Source organism: Pipistrellus hanaki, assembly GCF_964339955.1.
Source record: "Pipistrellus hanaki genome assembly, chromosome: 2".
In the NCBI taxonomy this organism is placed as follows: domain Eukaryota; kingdom Metazoa; phylum Chordata; class Mammalia; order Chiroptera; family Vespertilionidae; genus Pipistrellus; species Pipistrellus hanaki.
In genome coordinates, this window is record NC_140504.1 from 12651167 (window position 1) to 12670966 (window position 19800).

The 19800-nt window shown below is 37.0% G+C and overlaps 1 protein-coding gene across 2 annotated transcripts in view; it reads right to left on the minus strand.

Moving 5' to 3' along the window:
• Positions 1 to 19800, minus strand: part of NCAM2 (neural cell adhesion molecule 2) — a 381172-nt gene that overhangs the window by 126369 nt on the left and 235003 nt on the right. For both annotated transcript variants that reach the window (XM_084874323.1, XM_084874324.1), the window contains exons 4-5: positions 19489 to 19632; positions 11196 to 11333 (exon numbers count right to left, since the gene is read on the minus strand). In XM_084874323.1, the coding sequence (XP_084730449.1) occupies positions 11196 to 11333; positions 19489 to 19632 (282 nt within the window). The remainder of the gene's footprint in view (positions 1 to 11195; positions 11334 to 19488; positions 19633 to 19800) is intronic.

Consider the following 19800-nt stretch of genomic DNA (forward strand, 5'->3'; position numbering starts at 1 on the left):
GCCATGGGATCGAGGCAGCTAGAGGGGATCAAAGCAACCACTGCAGCTGTGAAGGCCTACTCTTGCATGAATTTTATGCATTGGGCCTTTAGTATATATTACATGCATATATAATAATATACTAGTATATACATATATGTAAATATATATTTTTTATTTCAGAGATGAACAGAGAGGGAAATATAGAAACACGAATGATGAGAGAGAAATGACTGATCCGTTGCCTCTGCACACCCTACACTGGAAGTCAAGCCTCAAACCCAGGCATGTGCCCTGACGGAATTGAACTGTGACCTCCTGGTTCAAAGTTTGATGCTCAGCCACTGAGCAACACCAGCCAGGCTTACACATCCTGTTTTAAGAAAGTTACAAGGATTTATACTCTATACACATGGAGTAGTCAATGATTTCTAGAAAATGTCTGTTTTTCATTCTTTAGCTTCAAAAAACATGATGTTGTGCAGGGAAGGAAAGTGACTCTGGAATGCTGACTTCCATTGAGACTTGGCCTATTCATGTTATCATTTGCCACACTGAGTTTGGAAGTTGTAAGAAGGTGCGACTACAAAGGGAAGCATAAAAGAGTGGAAGGAGGTAATGGAAGGATTCTGTACACTCACTGTGCTGGTGGTGAAAGAAACCTATGCATACATTAAAACTCATAGAACTGTACAGCGAATTTTACTGTATATAATTTGAAAACAAACATATGCATTCTTTTAAAAATTATATCCTGTAAGGTAATTTTTCATTCTAATTGTTTTATAACAATTATATACAGTGGTGCCTCGCATAACGAACGCCTCGCACAGTGAACTTTGGACAGGTTTTTTATGAAACCATCGGCCAAAAAGCAGAAAATGGATGAAGATGTGCAAGATTCGGTAGACTCTACTTTGTCTTAAAATTAAAAAAATGTGTTTTTTTTTTTAAAAAATTATGTTTTTAGATGTAGCTAAATAAAAATAATAACAAAAAATTTATCTTTTTTTATGTCATCTTAGCATATTTTATGCTACAGAACAAATTATTTTTTTTAACATGTATTGTTATGGGAAAACGCATTTCACATAACGAACTTTCCGCATAACAAACTTGCTCCTGGAACGAATTAAGTTCGTTGTGTGAGGCACCACTGTACCAGATCCTATTAGCTGATTCACTGTATCAGTTCACAAGTCCTGGAGAAATCAGGTATTGATGGTTCTAAAGCAGGAAAATCTCAAAGATTTCCTTCTCTGAGGTACCACTTGTTTCTACTCCAGATCATCTAAGCCCTTCCCTTTCTTTAACTCATTGCTAGGATATGCCCAATATATTCTGAAAATTCTTTGACTTCTTGTTGCTTCTTTTTATCTATCAGGTACTGCAGATCCCACTGCTTCTACATTCTTCCTGTTTCTGAGATACCTAGAATGTTGGCTGTGTTTCAGTTAGTTGCCTTAGTTCTTTCAAATTAGCTTTGCAACGCCCTGTTGTCAATCCAGCATCAACATTGGAGTATGATTAAGTTAACAAAAATAAATGTACTAATTGCAAAACAAAGTGTGTGGACATAATAAGTGTCATTTTCTAAAGGTTTTTCCAGCTGCCAATGGCAAAGGGGCAGGAGAAAACTCTCCTGTGTACGGACAGTTCAAATGATGTTAGAGAGCAGCCATTGCAAAAAAAAAAAATTTGTCCTGCTTTCTGACCTACCTCTGCCTTTCCAGGATAATCATGTGGAACAAGTGATAGTACTTAAAGGCCTTTAGCCTGCTCTTTTCAGCTATGAGCCCTGGGTTGTCCCCTACGGCCATGTCTACTTTGTGGTCCTCTGTGTTTTTTGTTACTTGGGTGCCATAGCAATTTCTCTTTGTTACATATATATATATATATATATATATATATATATATATATATATATATATATATATATATATAATTTATACATATATACTAGTAGCCCTGTGCACGAATCTGTGTGCTAGTAGCTCACCAGTAACTCTCTTCCCCTCCCCCTACTCTCCCTTCATAGCTTGCTGCCATGCTCCCTCCTGTAGCTCTCTGCCACCCACTTGTAGCCAGTAGTTCACTGCTGCCCTCCTGTAGTTCCCTCCTCACCCCCACTTCTCCCTCATAGCTTGCTTCCCTGCCCCTTCCTGTAGCTATCCACTGCCAGCTTGTAGCTTACTTCCCCACCCTCCTGCTGATCCCTGATCTGGTCATTACATTGTTGGTTGTTACGCTTCATGGCATAATGACCATTTGCATATTACATCTTTATTATATAGGATCATTTCAGTTTAGGTAAAACAAATTATTTTGATGTCAGTACAGAATGGAACACTAAAATATTCTTATGACAGAATTTAGGTATAAGGATGCAATATCATATTGAGCAAAACATATTGCTAGGGCAAGTATCCAAGTGTTTAAAATAATGTTTATAACTTTCTTCACTATATTGAAATATGTAAGAAATATGTCAGCTTCCAGTCAAGATGTAGAAACAACTCAAAATGTTTACACATTGCATAAAGTATCTGTTTTCAAGACATTGTTAATCAGTCAACAAAATGATTCAACTGTGATCTCTGAAATATGAGAGGAAGTGAGGTAAGTCCTATTACTGGCCCAGGCTACTGACTGGAGAGTGTCTGAGCTGAGGTACAGAGAGGAGGAGCTCAGTTGGAATCTAGAAGTCTGAGGAGCCAGGGCAGGTAGTCTGATAAGTCAGGTGTCTGACTGTGTTTCACTGGACAGAGTGCCAGACCGGAGAGGTCAGACTGGGGAGGTGCACAAGGAAGGAGGACTTCCTGAGATTTTCAGTGAGTTCCCTTGAGTTCTGGTAAGTACTGAGGAGTGCAACCATGAGAGGAAACCACTGAGGCCAATTAGAAGGAATAATTTCTAAAGCTCAAGTAGAACAAAGAACAGTTCCTATTCCCACGGCCAGAATCATAATTTTAAAATACCTCATAATGCATGTCAAATAGAGTAATTAGAAATACTTTACAAAATAAGCTCTGGGGTATTCTCCCTACCTAACGAAGCTTAAAGAAATAAACAGAAAGGATTAAACTGTTTCCAAGTAATTTATCTGCATTCCTGGACAAAGGCCCAACATATATAAAGAAAAACAAAAAATATTCAGTACATTATAGAGGTAAAATCCACATCTGGCACCCAAAGTCAAATTATTAAATATGTAATAAGGAAGAAATATGAGACATGATGATGTAAATATACAATCAACCAACACTGACCCCTAAAAGACCAAGATTGGTTGTTAGTGGACAAGAACAGAAAATCAGTTATTAAAATGACATTCCATATGTCCCAGAATCTAAAAGAAAAACTATCATGTTAGAGACTCAGAAGATATTTTTAAAAATCAAATTTCTACATATTAAAACTACAGTGTCTGAAATCAAAAGTACATGAGATAGAATTAATAGAACAAATATTGTAGAAGTAAATATTATTAACTTGAACTTATATCAACAGAGATGATATAAAAATCAATACATGAAGAAAAAATAGGTAAAGGGGAATAAATAGAACAGAGATCAGTAGAATAAGTTCAAGTAGCCAAATAACTAAAATTGAACTCCTAAAAAGCATTAAACAATATTTGAAGAGCTAATGTCTAAAACATTTTCAAATGTTGACCCATCTGTCAACAAAACACAAATGATGAAAATAACAATAAAGTATATTGTATTTAAATTGCTTAAAATAAGTGATAAAAAAGAAAATCTTCAAAAATCTGACAGGATGGGGTGGAGATAGTACCCTTTGTGTGCAAAGGCACACAATCTGGATGAGAACAAACTTTTGATCTAAAATAATTAGGCCTAAGATCCAGGGTCAGGATTTTTTAAGATACTGAAAGAGGGAAAAAAACTGTCAATTCAGAATTCTATACTGAGCAAAATTTCATTTCAAATATGAAGGTGAAATCCTTCCTCAGACATGAAATGGGTGAAGTTAATCATCCTTAGCAAATGTACCTGTAAGAAATGATAAAGGAAGTCATTTGTTCATTTGGGAACTGATACCAGATGGAAATCTGGATACACAAAGTGAAATTGTCTTTATTCACAGGTGACATAAATATCTAGGTAGAGAAACCTATGAAAGCCAACAACAAAAGGTACTGTGCCTAATAATTTAATTTACTAATGTTAAAATGCATGAAAATTAACTAGAATTGGATTAGTAGAATGGTAATGTAAGGGGAGAAATGTCTTCAAGAGAATAGTAAGATAATTTGGGTTATTTAACCTAAAAAGAAAAAAAAAATATTATTATCAAATAAAATAGTCTTTGTAATTGCAGTAATGACCCTTTTGTACAAAATAATTAGAAACGGAAGAAATTATCCCAAAAGTTATTCACTGCTTTCTGAATACAAAACTCCAAAATATCCCTTGAAGCAATAAAATATTACTTCTGTCCTTGAAGCATCAATGGTGTAGTTAATGAGATAATTTCATACATAAATGGCTAATTTCAAGTCAGTGTGGAAGCTACACTGACAGAGAGATTACAGACATGGAGTCTGATTATAGCTCAGCTGGAAAAAAGTTCTAAAATATCTCTGGGGATACTTGAACGTCTGTTAATTGACTTTTAGCAAAGACAAAGACGTTGGAATTTATGATGGATCGGAAACTGCCCCAGCTATCCCCAGCATCATTTTCTGCACTGATCATTTGCATCCGGACTCACCAATTTTTGAAGCCAACTTTGATTACTGAAAGGCCCCTTCCCCAGTCCTTCAGCTCCCCAGGGGTTCTTTGAGATTTCTCATTCAGATCTCAGTGGTTTACACTGAAGACACAGCACTACCCTGGTGTGTGAACAGGGCCCTGGGGAATCTCACACACACAATTGTCTCTGGAAGGCCTGATGCTCAACTGCATTATTTTGCTCTTACTACACCATATATTTTCCTTTGGAATAAAATCTTTTCATGTTCATATTCTGTGTAATCTGTTGACTCCTTTCAAATACCCAACTTTTCAAACATTTACAGAGATGTACCCAGTGCTGTAAGATCTTATGGAGAAAATAATGTAATAAGGCAGATAACTTTTTTCAAAAAAACTTGCTAGAAATGAGGGTTGAACAAGATTTTTTCACTGAAAAAGGAAATCAATCTTGGCAAAAAGAAGAGAGAAAACCATAGTGTAGGCAGAATTGCACACTCTTTCGCCCTATTACATTTAGTATTTTAGAAGGATTGCACACTCTTTCCTCCCAGTAGAACTAAGTGTACCTGCATAAAGAAGAAAACCATACTGTACTTGAAAACATAATCTATTGCAGGGAACTAATTTTACTTACAGTTGGGAACTTTATCTAACTAAAATTAAATTCTATCTGCTTCTTAACTAGGTTCCCTTTTAAAAATACAAATGGAACAGATTGATAAATCTTAGAGGGGCATGAGAAGAGATTAACCAAAGAGTTCATACGCATATATGCATAGCCGGTGAACAATGACAATATTGTCATAGGCCTGGAAGGCGAAGAATTGGGATAGAAGGGGTCAATGGAGGGAAAAAAAGAGACATCTGTAATACTTTAAAAAATAAAGATAAATTAAAAGAAGACACATGTTTTGGATACCTACACGTTTATTAAAAGCCATTAAATATTATGCAAACAAAAAAGGAAGGCCATGCTTGCCCATATGGTTCAGTGGTTAAGTATCAAACAATGAATCAGAAAGTCAAGGTTTGATTCCCAGTCAGGGCACATTACTGAGTTTCACGCTTGATCACTAGTAGGGTGCTTGCAGCCAATTAATGATTTTCTCCCATCAATAATGTTTCTATCTCTCTCTCCCTCTCCTATCCTCTCTGAAATTAATAAAAAAATATTTTTAAAAAGTGTAAGGCAAGACATAACTGGTCATAAGTAACTTGCAAAGACAATTAAATACTGACATTGCTTTCTAAATTATCTGTTAATGCAAAACTTATGAATGTTGCTACAAATTAAATTACACATGAATTATGCTGAGCTTCATTCATGTCCATATGTGTCAGATGTTATCTTGAAGGTATCTTTTACTTTACTGATTATTGAGGTCTCTTGTGGCCCTTTATAGATTTTTGAATTGTTGTTATCCATATAAAACAATAATATGCAAATTGACCATACACCCCCTATACCCACAAGCCATGTCCACTAGCCAATCAGGAGTGAGTATGCAAATTAACACAACCAGCCACGAAGAGAGTAGGAGGCTTGGGTTTCCCCAGCAATGGAGGAAGCCATGCTTTATGCCTGCTCTGGCCTGCCTTGGCCTCCGCTTATGGCTACAAAGTTTTAATTATAAAAGATAAATAAATCCCAACAAAAATGGCTGCAGCCACAGAGTGAGCAGGAGGTTTGCCTCTGCTCAAGGTTACAAAGTTTAGATTATAGAAGATAACTAAATCCCAAATACCAGGGCCTCCACATGGGTCGCTGGGGGGAGTGGCTAGCCTGCAAACCATCAGACCCCTCACCCAGGCCACCCTACATCCCAAGGGAACCCTCACCCTGACCCGGGACATTCTTCAGGGCCCCCACCTGTGCACCAGGCCTCTATTCTATCTAATTCTCCTATATAATAAAAGAATAATATGTAAATTGACTGTCACTCAAACACACAAGATGGCTGCCCCCATGTGAATACAATATTGCAGCCACAAGATGGCCAGCAGGGGAGGGCAGTTGGGAGGGACTAGGTCTGCAGGGAGGGCAGTTAGGGGTGACCAGGCCTGTAGGAGAAGGTAATTAGGGGTAAACAGGCTGGCAGGGGAGCAGTTAGGCATCAATCAGACTGGCAGGGGAGTAATTAGGGAATGATCAGGCTGGCAGGCAGAAGCGATTAGGGGCAATCAGGATGGCAGGCAGGCGAGCAGTTGAGAGCCAGCAGTCCTGGATTGTGAGAGTAATGTCTGAGGTCAGGGCGAAATGGACAGTCAGACATCCCTCAAGGGGTCCCAGATTGGAGACGGTGCAGGCTGGGCTGAGGCACACCCCATCCCTGGGCACATGCACTGGGCCTCTAGTAAATTATAGGATTCCCTTCTGTACATATTAACCAATTGTTAGAGGGGGAAAACACACACACACACACACACACACACACACAAAACAAACAAACAAACAAACAAAACAACAAAAACCTGATCTCCACATGGCAATAAGAAATCTGCCATCTAGGGGACTGATGAGTTCAGTTGGGGGACTTGTTGCAAATCATGGTAAAATCCTGCCTTCTTTTTATTCTGAGATTAAAAGGAGTATGTTGTGAAGTGAATACACGCCTTTCATTATGTGCCCACCACCCAAAGCCAAACCTTCTGTTACAAAATGAGGGCTCAGCAAATATCAACAGCTATTATTAAATGGGCCATGTATGGACTCTGTCTCTGTAAACCTAAATGAAACTTTGTTTTAAATTGTAGCAATTATGTGCAATTAGACGTAGAATATAATATGCCCTACTGTTGTTTATATTGTCAGTCCTGAGAAGATTTTTCCCATTAATCATGTAATATAGAATAATATTGTCCCATTTTTAGAAAAAAAAAACGATCAGATGCAATAGGAGAGAAGACTTGCAATGTACGTTGGGAAGACGGGCATAGAATGAGTCAAATTGTGTAATAAGAAAAATAAGGTATTGTGGGTAAATGTATTGCTTTTGCAATATCGTTATGTTTGCAGCCTCAAACTTTTCAGGGGCACATCTTCAAGAGTTTGTGCAAGAAAGACAAATACAGGAATCTGATTAAAGAGAGCTCAAGATTTAAAAGGCGCCAGTTATCAGGAGAGTCAATAAAACTGGAGCAGAATACTTTTCTGCTGAGGTAAAGGAAGCATGTGAGGGAAAACACACGTGTCTGGGGGCACCAGTCAATGCAGTCCCTTGGCAGGGTCCAACTGCTTCTCCCAGAAGAGGAATAAATCAATGGTTGATTTTATTAAAACTGCTATTTTGAAAAAAAATAATTCTAAGGCATAAGAGCTTGTGATTATAAAGACAAAATGAGACTAATTAGAACTGGAGATGAAGCGATGTTCAAGCAGAGGTCAGATGAAGTTCCCCTCTCGTTGATTCTGTTGGGGGAAACTGGGATGTGGAGGAGAATTTTTTGTTTTGGGGAAGGTTAGGGTGTCAAAGACAGAAAGAACGTAACCTACATGTTTGATCTGAGCGACTTTAGAGAACACAGTTCAGTGTTAATCTCATGTGAACCCTGAAATAATAATAATAATAAAAAAATAAACCTATAGAACTAACTCACTCCAGATTGAATGGAGACCAGGGAAGGTTTGATGAGTCAAACTTTGTTAATGGATGGACTGATATCCAACTAACACTTCAAAATAAATGTAATTATAAATATACAAACACAGGCAATCTATGGAAACAGATGAGAAAATATTACAAATGTTTTAAAATAGAAATTATAATCGCAGAATGGATACAAGTGGTTAACATACTACGTCTACCAAATGATATTTCCTTCTTAAGGTCAGGCTCAAGTTAATGTTTTAATGTAGTAAAATAGATGTTCATAATTTAATTTTTATATACATGTGAACCATATTAGTAGCAAATATTTACATATATTAAACTTAGCACTTAAAAAAACTATACACACACACACACACACACACACACACATATACACACAGAGTGGCCAGTTTATAATGATCTCTGAACGCATAAAAAGTGGGTACCAAAAGTATTCTAGACGTTTGCTAGAGATCAACCACCCATTTACCCTGAGCTTTCCAACAGCCAGTGCAAAGGGGAAAACTGATCAGGTGCATAATTTATAGTATCTTTGATGTCAAATAAATGAGGTGCTCACGAGAAGTACAATGAGTGGACAGATTATTATGCATTGAGAGATCATAATAATCTGGCCACTCAGTGTATATCTATATATAAATTAATATCATAACCCCCACTTTTATAAGAGAATATTGAGTGCAAGGATTTGTCCATGACATAATACACTTATATATGCCACCTTCAATTATTTTGAAAACAAAGTACAGTAGATAAGAAATAATAATTAACAACAATAATTAAGCGAATAATAAACAAAGTAAATAGCTACTGTAAGTCAGTTTTGTTTATTATCCTATATAATAAAAATGTATTATGCAAATCAACTGAACAGCGGAAAAACCATCTGGACGACCATGTAGATGACCATCCGGGACCATACTATGACCATCTGGGACCATACTATGACACCCATCTGCCAGCTACGGCAGATGCAATGTGATTGGTCGGGAGCTCGGCCATCGCCCCCAATGATTGTCCCACAGAGGGAGGCCTAGGCCACCAGCTGGTGGGGCAGTCAATTGGCGTGCTCCATAATTGCCCCAAAGAGAGAGCCCCAGGCCACTGACCAGCAGTGAGCTGTGGCAATTGGGCAGGGCCTCCCTCTGCGAGGGAAGCCCAGGTCCCGGGTGCCAAAGGAAAGCCAGTGCCAGCTGCCCAAGGAAGGAAGGCCTACTCTTGCACGAATTTCATGCATCAGGCCTCTAGTATATAATAATAATAATAATAATAATAATAATAATAATAATAATAATAAAAATTAGAGGTCCTGATATAGCTATAGATACACAACTCCATATTTAAAACTATTTTCACACACTGCATTATTCCTGTTATATTTAAAGTCAATACCATTACAGTCTGAAGTACTCTTAATAAATAGTCTTTCCAGGCTGCATGCCTAAAAACAGCCTGAAAAGCTAGATCTCCTCTGAAGGCTGGTGCTTTGGTTTCCCCCAAGATTATGTGTAGTTTCTACCAGCTTGCTTGTATTCCATTCTCCACACCACACGTACCATTCCACTCCATTACTATTCACAAAGCCCATTTAATTATGGAGAAGGATAAAAAATAGCAGTGAGTCACTATTTTCTTTCTCTATGAGTATAATATTTGGTTAAACTACCTTGGTTCCAGGAAAGGACAGACCAAAGTAACTCATTTAGATCTATATGAAAATTGTAGGGCTCTCACTCTCTTTAAGGAACCAGAGATAACTCAGGGTGGAGGAGGAAAAGTTATGGAAGTAGATGCTCTTACTTTTCCCAGTCTCTCCCCTAATCCTTGGGAAGTAGCTAACTCTTTAATCCATATCTTGTCTACACTAATAAAAGAGAAACATGCAAGTTGACCATACATTCGTGATGCCCACCAGCCAATCAGGAGTGAGTATGCAAATTAACCCAACAAAGATGGAAGGTTAATTTGCATACACAGACACCAAGCAGCTGGGGTGGGATGCTTGCAGTATCGCCATATGGCTGAGCCACAGCTTGCTCATGGCTGAAAGCTTAGGGAGATGGGACTGGACCATAAAAAACTTCCAACGTCAAGAAAAGTGGCTTTGATTTTTCCCTTGAAGATAATGGGAAACACATGCACATTTTAAGGGTTGAAAGATTTGATGGAGAAGAAGTTGGAATTGTGAGACCGAGAGTAGAGAAACAATTTGTATCAATTCAAGGGGGAAAGAAAATGGAAAAGGCAGAGCTGTTGAAAGGCATGATTATGGAGACAAAAGTATATTTGAGATGTAAAAGGAATACAAGGCCATGCCTTGATAAGAGATTAGATTTCATGTATTATAACATAAATACATCTGTTGTTCTCAGAGAATGTCACAGTAATGCAGGCAGGGAATGTAACAGGAGAAATCAATTCTGGATGAAGGGGATGCCATCATTAATGCCAGAAGCTTAGTTTTTAAGGTCCATTAATACTTGAAAGGGTAAGCTTATAGATTCAGTTATTCAATTTGAGATAGCCTGCAAAGACTGTCAAATGGATTAGTATAAGCAATGGCAAAAAGTATTTCATGTGCTATCAAAATAAAATAAAGAAAGGATGTTTCATCTGGAATTCTTTCAACAACTACAGTGTCAGCAACGGCAACTATTTTCCCAGAGACCCTTCAGGAGAGGGGTGATGGTGTTCAATTAGGCGTGGATCCTGTCCTTGAGCATATAATACATATACCAGATGCTATCCTTGAGTTGAGGACATTTCCTCCAGGCAGAGAAGTTTATTAGAGGATCCTTGAGCACTGAGTTTACACGGTAGCCTTCTTAATAGACATGTTGCTAAAACAAAGCAATACAACACGTACAAATTATTCTCTGCTTACCATTGACAATCACGATGATATCACGGAAGTCGATTTCACCCCTCGCCTCCACTCTTCCTTCACATCTATATATGCCTTCATCACTTTTATTGATGCTGAGAATCTGCAGATTATTGTTGGCTAACAGAGCGAACCGATCTGGAAAGTAAGCGAAGGGAGGAAATTATATCAGTAACAGAAGGCAAGAGTCCAGTGTGCTCCAAATTGCTAAGAGTTAAAAATACAGCACTTGTCTGACACCATAGAACATTTCATCAACAAACAAATTCAAATTTGAAAGTAAAATGTAATTTTGTGACTTCAATTTTTTTCCACTCCACACTGCCTTGTTACACCTTTCCTCTAAAATACAGTCAGAGTTTTATTTCCACATAAAATGGTTAGGCTATTATTTTCCCCCTCGGTACTTTGAATGCAGAAACGATCCACAAAAGAACAATGTGGGCAGATTAGATATTGCAAACATTAAAACGTTTTGACTGCAAATACTGAATGAAGCAACTTGGGTATGGAAAACAGTTAGAAAATTGATTGAATATCTTTCCTCACACAATAATTAAAGGAATAATTTTGCAGACCCTGAGAAGGCAGCTAAATGACATAATAATATTCAAGTCACATAGAGGACCTGTCAAATGGTCATATCTTGAATTTACTTGAAGGATATTTTTTTTTCTAAATGCAAGATAATCCATTTTAGGACTGAATAGATTAGACTTCATTAATATTATTTTAAGGTTCCTTTATATGTGTATTGTGTGCACATGCATTCATGTAAAAATAGGCTATTATAGAGCATGCATTAGTGATTGCTTAAAATAATCTGGCTATCCTTAGCAGCATCTCAGCCTGACAGAACTTTCCAGATCTGGCTTCAATTTTTAATCATCACAATTTTGTTGCAGTGTGAAGACCTCGCCTCTTCTTACCAATTTAAGAGTGTTATTAATTCTAGTCCTACTTTGAAACATGTAAGAGCAATAACCTAAATGTCATTAATGCATATATAGATAGCATTAACATCATCCATTTGTTGGTACTATAAATGAGATACCTTGGTGAATAAGAGAGAGACATTTCAACATCATGGGGCCTCTTGGTAAAGTAGACAATGCTATTATTTTAAGGTGTGCACCTCTAGGATATTGCCTGTTAAACTGCTAAAGGTCACTTTTTTTTGGCGCTATTCCAATGGTGACTAATCTTCCCCTACCTGATGGGTTGATTAGGAAATGAGGGCAAACTTGGAAGCCACGTGAGAAAAGGGTAAGTAATGCATCCAAATTAGGAATCAGCCCTGGATAGGGTTCCTGAATGGATGCATTACTTACTGGATGTACCCCTGATGCCACTTGGACTTTGCATAAGTGAGAATTAAACAGCTATAGTAATAAGTGATTTAGGATTTAACTCAGATTTGGGGTTCATTTGCCATAGCAAATCTTTAATGCAAGAGAAGAAGTGTGGGATATAATTACAAATAGGACAGTGATCAGACTATATGTGATGACTGAAACAGGTACATAAGAAGTACATAATTAATATAAAATGGAAATGTATTGGTTTAAGGGCTCCCTCAAAGAAAAACAATATTGATTATAAAAACAATGTTTTTAGGCCAGGAGAAAACTAATGTTTATTTCTTAGGTTGACTCCAGGAAGAGAGGAAAAAAGCATTTATGCAGATGTTTTTCCCTGGTGAATGTTCTCATTAAAAAAATATTAGAGAGAAAGAAAGTCAATCTGCAAGAAGTTTTAAAGAATGACTTTCAAAAAGTCCTGGAGTAACTCAGAACTCCTAAAAATTCATGATGTTTGAAAGTCAACTAATAGATCCTTGATTCCAGCATGTGGCTGGATATTAAAATGAATTTAGAGAGAGATGCACTAATCTTTCCTAGATCATTGTGATATTATTACTATATATTCTAACTTATTAAAATATAATCTTTTAACTATAATGTTATTTAATGATTTGGTTTTATTAAGAAAAATAGTAAGGGAAAGCATTATTTTAATGAGAAAAGCAATGCTTGAGTTAAACAGAGAAAGAAGAGTGAGAATCTACATAATACATATTTTAATGGAGATAAATCAGTGTTCCTTCCAACTGAAAAATTTTATTTCAAATAACTTCTTCATAGATCATTTCTACTATCTGAGACAAAACTTTGAATAGTAGGAAACTAGTTATTGTCTTTTTAAATCTGAATACATACTGCTATATATGTTTAATTACATATAATTTTTCCATCCAGAAAGCGTACTACATGAAAATTGGATGTCAAAGTGTAACTATGTGTGTAACGTACCTATGCAATGGTGTCACAAAACTATTAAACCAAAGTAGATCATTACTATACTAGAGACCCAGTGCACAAAAATTGTGCATGGCGGGGGGGTGTCCCTCAGCCCATCCTGTACCCTCTCCAATCTGGGACCCCTAAAGGGATGTCAGACTGCCCATTTAGGCCTAATCCTACCAGGCAGTCGGACATCCCTCTCACAATCGAGGACTGCTGACTCCCAACTGCTTGTCTACCTGACTTCCTGGTTGCCCATAACCGCTTCTGCATGCCAGCCTGATCACCCACTAACCACTCCCCTGCCAGCTTGATTGATGCCTAACTGCCCGCTGCCAGTGTGTTTGTCCTTAACTGTCCTCCCATGCAGGCCTGGTACCCCAGCAACTGCTCTCCCCTGCAGGCCTGGGTCCTCCCAACTGCCCTTTCCTGAGGCCCTGTTGTCCCCAACTTCCCTCCTCTGCCAGCCTGGTCACCCCAAACTGGCCTCTCCTGTAGGCTTGATCGCCCCCAACTGCTCTCCCTTGCAGGCCTGTTCCCTCTTTACTGCCTTCCCCTGCTGGCCTGATTTCCCACAACTGCCTTCCCTTGCAGGCCTGATCTCTCCCAATTGCCATCTCCTGTTGGCCATCCTGTGGCAACCATCATGTGTCCACATAGAGGCAACCATCTTGTGTGTTGGAATGATGGTAAATTTGCATATTACTCTTTTATTAGATAGAATAGAGGTCTGGTGCATGGGTAGGGGTCAGCTGGTTTGCTCTGAAAGGTGTCCTGGATCAGGATGGGGGTTCCCTTGGGGGATGGGGTGGCCTGGGCAAGGGGCCTGTGGTGGTTTGCAGGCCGGCTGTACAAACGGAGGACCCAAGCGGAGGACCTGGTATCTGGGATTTATTTATCTCCTATAATTGAAACTTTGTAGCCTTGAGTGGAGGCCTGGGTCAGCCAGGGTGTGTGGAAAGCCACACCCATCTTGGTTGGATTAATTTGCATACTCACTCCTGATTGGATGGTGGGCATGGCTTGTGGGTATAGTGGATTGATGGTTAATTTGCATATTACTTTTTTATTAGATAGGATGTTTGCAGAAATATTTAAGGAAAGCATTGCTTCAATTAATCACACATTAACTATGGATAGTAGAAGCAATAACTGTTATAAATTGTTTTTCTCAATTATACAGAAACCCAAATTTATATTATTGCTATAAGAAATTTAAATGAAATGAGATAATACCCAATAAGGTATCTGTTTTGTGTTTCTTTAAGTAGATTACTAAGTCCCCTTTACTTTTCATCCCACAGCCATTGATGGCTTGTCTCATCTACTCATCTGACCTCAATTACCATCTACATCTTGAGACTCACCTTTTCCTCAGACTAGACCATATTTCAATTTCAGAACTGTTTAACATTCTATCATATGTACCTAATGAGTATGTTTGTAAGTACTTCAATCTCACCATTTTTAAAATTTAGCTCACTACTGCCACCTGAAATTTATCATATGGTACTCTCCAGCTCTGTCTTCAAATGTCTTTACATTGAACTAATTTCCCAAGGTAGATATTATAAGTCATGGAACTATTTGCTCAAGTGAAATTTCTTATATCCACTTTGACTTTTCCATTTCCCTCAGTTTGCATATCAATCAAATCCCATGTCCTCTTACACCTACCTCCCTTTATCATTCTTAGTCTCAATCTCCTCCCTGCAGCAGTATTTCATTAGGATTTGAATTGTTCTCAGAACCTAGTTTTTCCTTGACTCCAAGCCAATTCATTTTCCTCACCGAAGCACTAATAATCTTCTCAAAAATATGTCAGCTCATGTCACTGCCTTGATTTAAATCCTCCAGTGATGTCTCCTTTGGAAAAATTCCAAATTCCTTAGCCAATATGTCAATGTTTGTGTTGATTTGGCATAACCTTTCCAGCTTCCTTTCTTATTAGTCCTTCATTAACAAACAATACCTTATCTTTATCAGTATAGGTATTGTAGCTGTACTTATTTACAAATTCTAGGATATGTAATGAACATATTCTGGTTTCTGAAAAGTTCTCTTCATGCTGTCTTTCACCACTGGACCACGGCATATGGTTTTCTCTACACTACTTTTTACTTGTTCATATTAAAGGTCACATCTCTCTATGTAGGCATCTTGGAAACCCTTCTCTGCTTTAACTAGTTCAGGTGTTTTATTTTTGCTTTTTATTATCCTCTGTCATTGCACTTTACTTATCATAGCAGCATACCTTGTTTTCACTGAATTATCTATTTATTTATTTTTTACTAATTATTAGTATTTTGAAGCCAGTAAAATTTTTTACCTTGTTAACCATCAATAACCACCATTTAGCATACTAATTTTTGAAGACTAGGTGTTCAATAACTGTTGAATGAATCTTATACGGGAAGTAACATACATAAAAGTTTTATTGAACAGTATGACTTTATCTGTAGTTTATGATGCAGAAAGGGCACTTTGTTAGGCAATAATCAAAACATTTAGGAAGTTTCAGAGATAACTTTCAAACTGAATGAGATTGAATGGCATCAGCAATAGCCCAGTTTTTCTGTATCAAAACAGTATCAAAATAAGATAAATGAATTGTTGCTTACTTCCCTCAATAACATATTGCAGAATCTGCATTAATTATGCTATAATAAAATACTTAGCTAAATCTAGATTATTGAAAACCTTAAACCAGATAATCTAATTGTTTTTACTCTATTAGAGTGACAATGATTGTCGGGATATTAAACTTTTATAACAAAAATGTCACCTTTATTCCCTAAGTGCTTGGATTCTTTAGCATATGAATCTTCTTTCAATAAGCAACATGGGAAAGTCCACTTCAAATACTCTGTTAGAATTTTAACTCCGAGTATTTGCCACACACCTCCTACCAATAGCACAGCTAAGGAGATGGACATTTCCAAGCCTTCATTGTTGCATCTGGAGACTCTAGACCTAAAGCTTCAGGAAGTTACCTGAGCACACTACATTATTCGAAATCCCCATACCTTTCCCTTTCATACAGTGTTTCCCCGAAAATAAGACATCCTCCGAAAATAAGACCTACTTACAGGTTTCCTTCTGAGTGAAATATAAGGCATTCCCCCAAAAAATAAGGCCCCCTAGGATAAACATGAGAGATTTGGTCCACTGATTCTGAAAGAAATGGAGTCACAAGAGATTCACCAGGAAATTCAGGAATTGGATTGTTATGATGTTCCAGAAGATGATGACATGATTGTCATTGAATAAATGAGTAAATTCTTGATACTTTAGGATTCACAGTTTGTCTGGTTTGTGTTGACAACTACCGTACTACAGTACCATATACACGTAATAAATTTCCTTTATTTTCATTTAACAATAAATGTATACCGTATTCTTCTTCATAGAAGAATAAGAAAAATAATAAGACATCCCCTGAAAATAAGACCTAGCGCATCTTTGGGAGCAAAAATTAATATAAGACAGTCTTATTTTCGGGGCAACAGGGTAGTTGTGAGTCTAATCTTATTTCAGTCGATTTAATAAAGAGACCACATGAGGTATAACCATATGGAGAATATTACTTCTTGAAAATTCATTATAAACACACACATTGCTGGATAATAGATGTTGTGGATATCCTCTGATATTAAGATATATAATATATCTTTTATATCTCTTAATATCCTTTAATATTAAGATATATAAAAGTATGTCCTTTCTCACAATTCATCTACATCCTTTATGCCCTACAGTGAAAACAACATTACATCCTTTTTCTTTAAAAAATTTGTTATTTTCCTATCATACAACTAATGTAACAGGGTTACATTTCATTTTTAAATCTAGTTTAAGAACTTCATCCACATTAGATATTCTGATTTTTGATATAATATGAATGCACATAATCTTGGTAAAATTGATCCCTAAGATTTAAAACATCAATGAGAAGGAATGAGAAAAATAATGTCATTTATTGAGAAATGAATATAGTGACAAATATTTTGTTCTTTTATTTAATAAATATTTATTGTATGCCCGGTGTCTTATTTAAAGTGGATAGAATAGCCCAGGGTTTACAGATGAAGAATCTGAATTAGGTACAGACCAGTTAGAAAAGTTGTTCTAAGCTTTAGGGCAAAAACTATAAATAACAGTTTTGCCATAATGAAATTCCATCCTGGGATCCAGGAAAAAAGTGTAAGCTTTAGCCTAGAGATATCACTACTCCATCACACTACACTTGACAATCAGTCATTGCTTCAAGGCTTTTGTTCTATGCATCTTTTAAAAATAGTTTAACAATGAAGGTTTACAATAAACCAGATGCATCTTTGAAGTCCTAAATTAGTCAACCCGAAAATGTTTAGACATTGTAATTTAACTATTACAAAAGAAATACCATTTCTTTATTTTTGGGAGGTAAAAACCTAAAAATATATTGCCTAATTTATTCATGTAGCTTGTTAATACAATCTGAAGCAATTATCCTAAAATAAAATGAGGAAATAAAGCATTATTTATCACTGACATTATAATAGAAGAGTTTTAGTCAGCTTTTTAAAAATATCAAGTCCAACTTTTTTCAAATTAAAAAAAATGATTAATAAATAATTATGATACATTCTCTGTTTATATTCAAAAACAGGTATTCGGCTTTCTCCCCTTTATGTTGTAAAAGTTTCAAATCTCAGAATCACAAAACAAAACCATCCAAGAGGGAACATATTTTAAAAGATTCTATTATTTTGTATCTGAAATGCAGGTGCATTGAAAACTATTCTAAATTGAAAATGTTCCCAATGCATAGTGATAAAGCAGCATAATGTAAGCAAATTATGCTTTCAATATCAGATGTCATATTAATCTAGATTTTTTAGCTCAGTCTGAATCAAAATCTTAAAGACAATTTGAATGCATGTACTTTTATTCCTATTATCCATATGCATCTTACCATAATATTTAAAACATGTAGGTGGCTTGGAAAGAACAGTGCCAGAATAATAAACAGGACTCATATAGACATTACTTTCAATTTAAGTATAATGAGCCCATGGAATCATGTTAGAATTACAGTATATGGAATTTGAATGCATCAGGATTAATTCCTTAATTTACTTTGTATCCTTGTAATGTTGGCATGTCGATTTTTTTCTTCAACAGAGCAGGGGCCAGCAACCTCTTTTGTAAATCTCCTGATGACAACTATAGTAGGCTTTATAGGCCAAACCACCTGTGTCACAGCTGCTCAAAACAGCCATCCTATATAATAAAAGCCTAATATGCAAATTGACCGAATGGTAGAACAACCAGTTGCAATGATGTGCAATGACCATCAAGGGGCAGACACTCACTGCAAGAGCTGACCCATGGTGGTCAGTGTGCTCCCACAGAAGCCTGGCTACGGCTGGCTAGAGCCTCTTCAACCTCCACAACACCTCTTCCACCTCCGCAGCAGTCAGACATCCCCCCAGGGCTCCTGGGCTGGGAGAGGGTGCAGGCTGGGCTGAGGGATTCCCCCCACAAGTGCACAGATTTTGTGCACCAGGCCTATAGTATGTAATATGTAACAATTAGGCTTATCTATACTCTTAAAACACCTTATAAAACAGAAAAGAGCTGAATTTTTCCTGAAGTTCATAGTTTGCCAACCCTTGATATATTGCTTTAAGGTTCTCAAAATAGTCAATTGACCCTTAGGGCCACAAATTCCAACTTCTATTGTCTAGCTGGTTTTGCTCAGTGAATGGATATAGAGTTGGCCTACGTTCTGAAGGGTCCCAAGTTCCATGCCAGTCAAGGGCAAATGTCTGGTTCTCTCTCATCATTGATGTTTCTATCTCTGTCCCTCTCCCTTCCTCTCTGAAATCAATAAAAATATATTTTAAAAAATTTCCAACTTTTACATTTGGTCAGGTAGATTCAGTCTTTTAAAAAATGACAATATTATTAGAACATATAACATAGGGAGTTACCAAAATACTAACTGTCGGAAATAGCGGTGACTTCCTCATTATGATACAACCAGCTGACGACAGGTGCAGGTGAGCTGCTAACTCGGCAAACCACTTCTGCATCCTCTCCCTGCTTGAATTCTTGAGGAGATACCACTTCTCTGAAAGTGAGCTTTTCTGTAGCAAGAAAGCAAAACAAGCCATTAAAGTATTATCGCTTATTTCTCTCAATAACCTGTTTCAGAATCTGTATTGATTGATGTGATAATGAAATTAATTAAAACAGGATGCTGGAAAACCTTAAATAAGATCATATGACTCCTCTGCCTGGTAACTTCTTCCCAC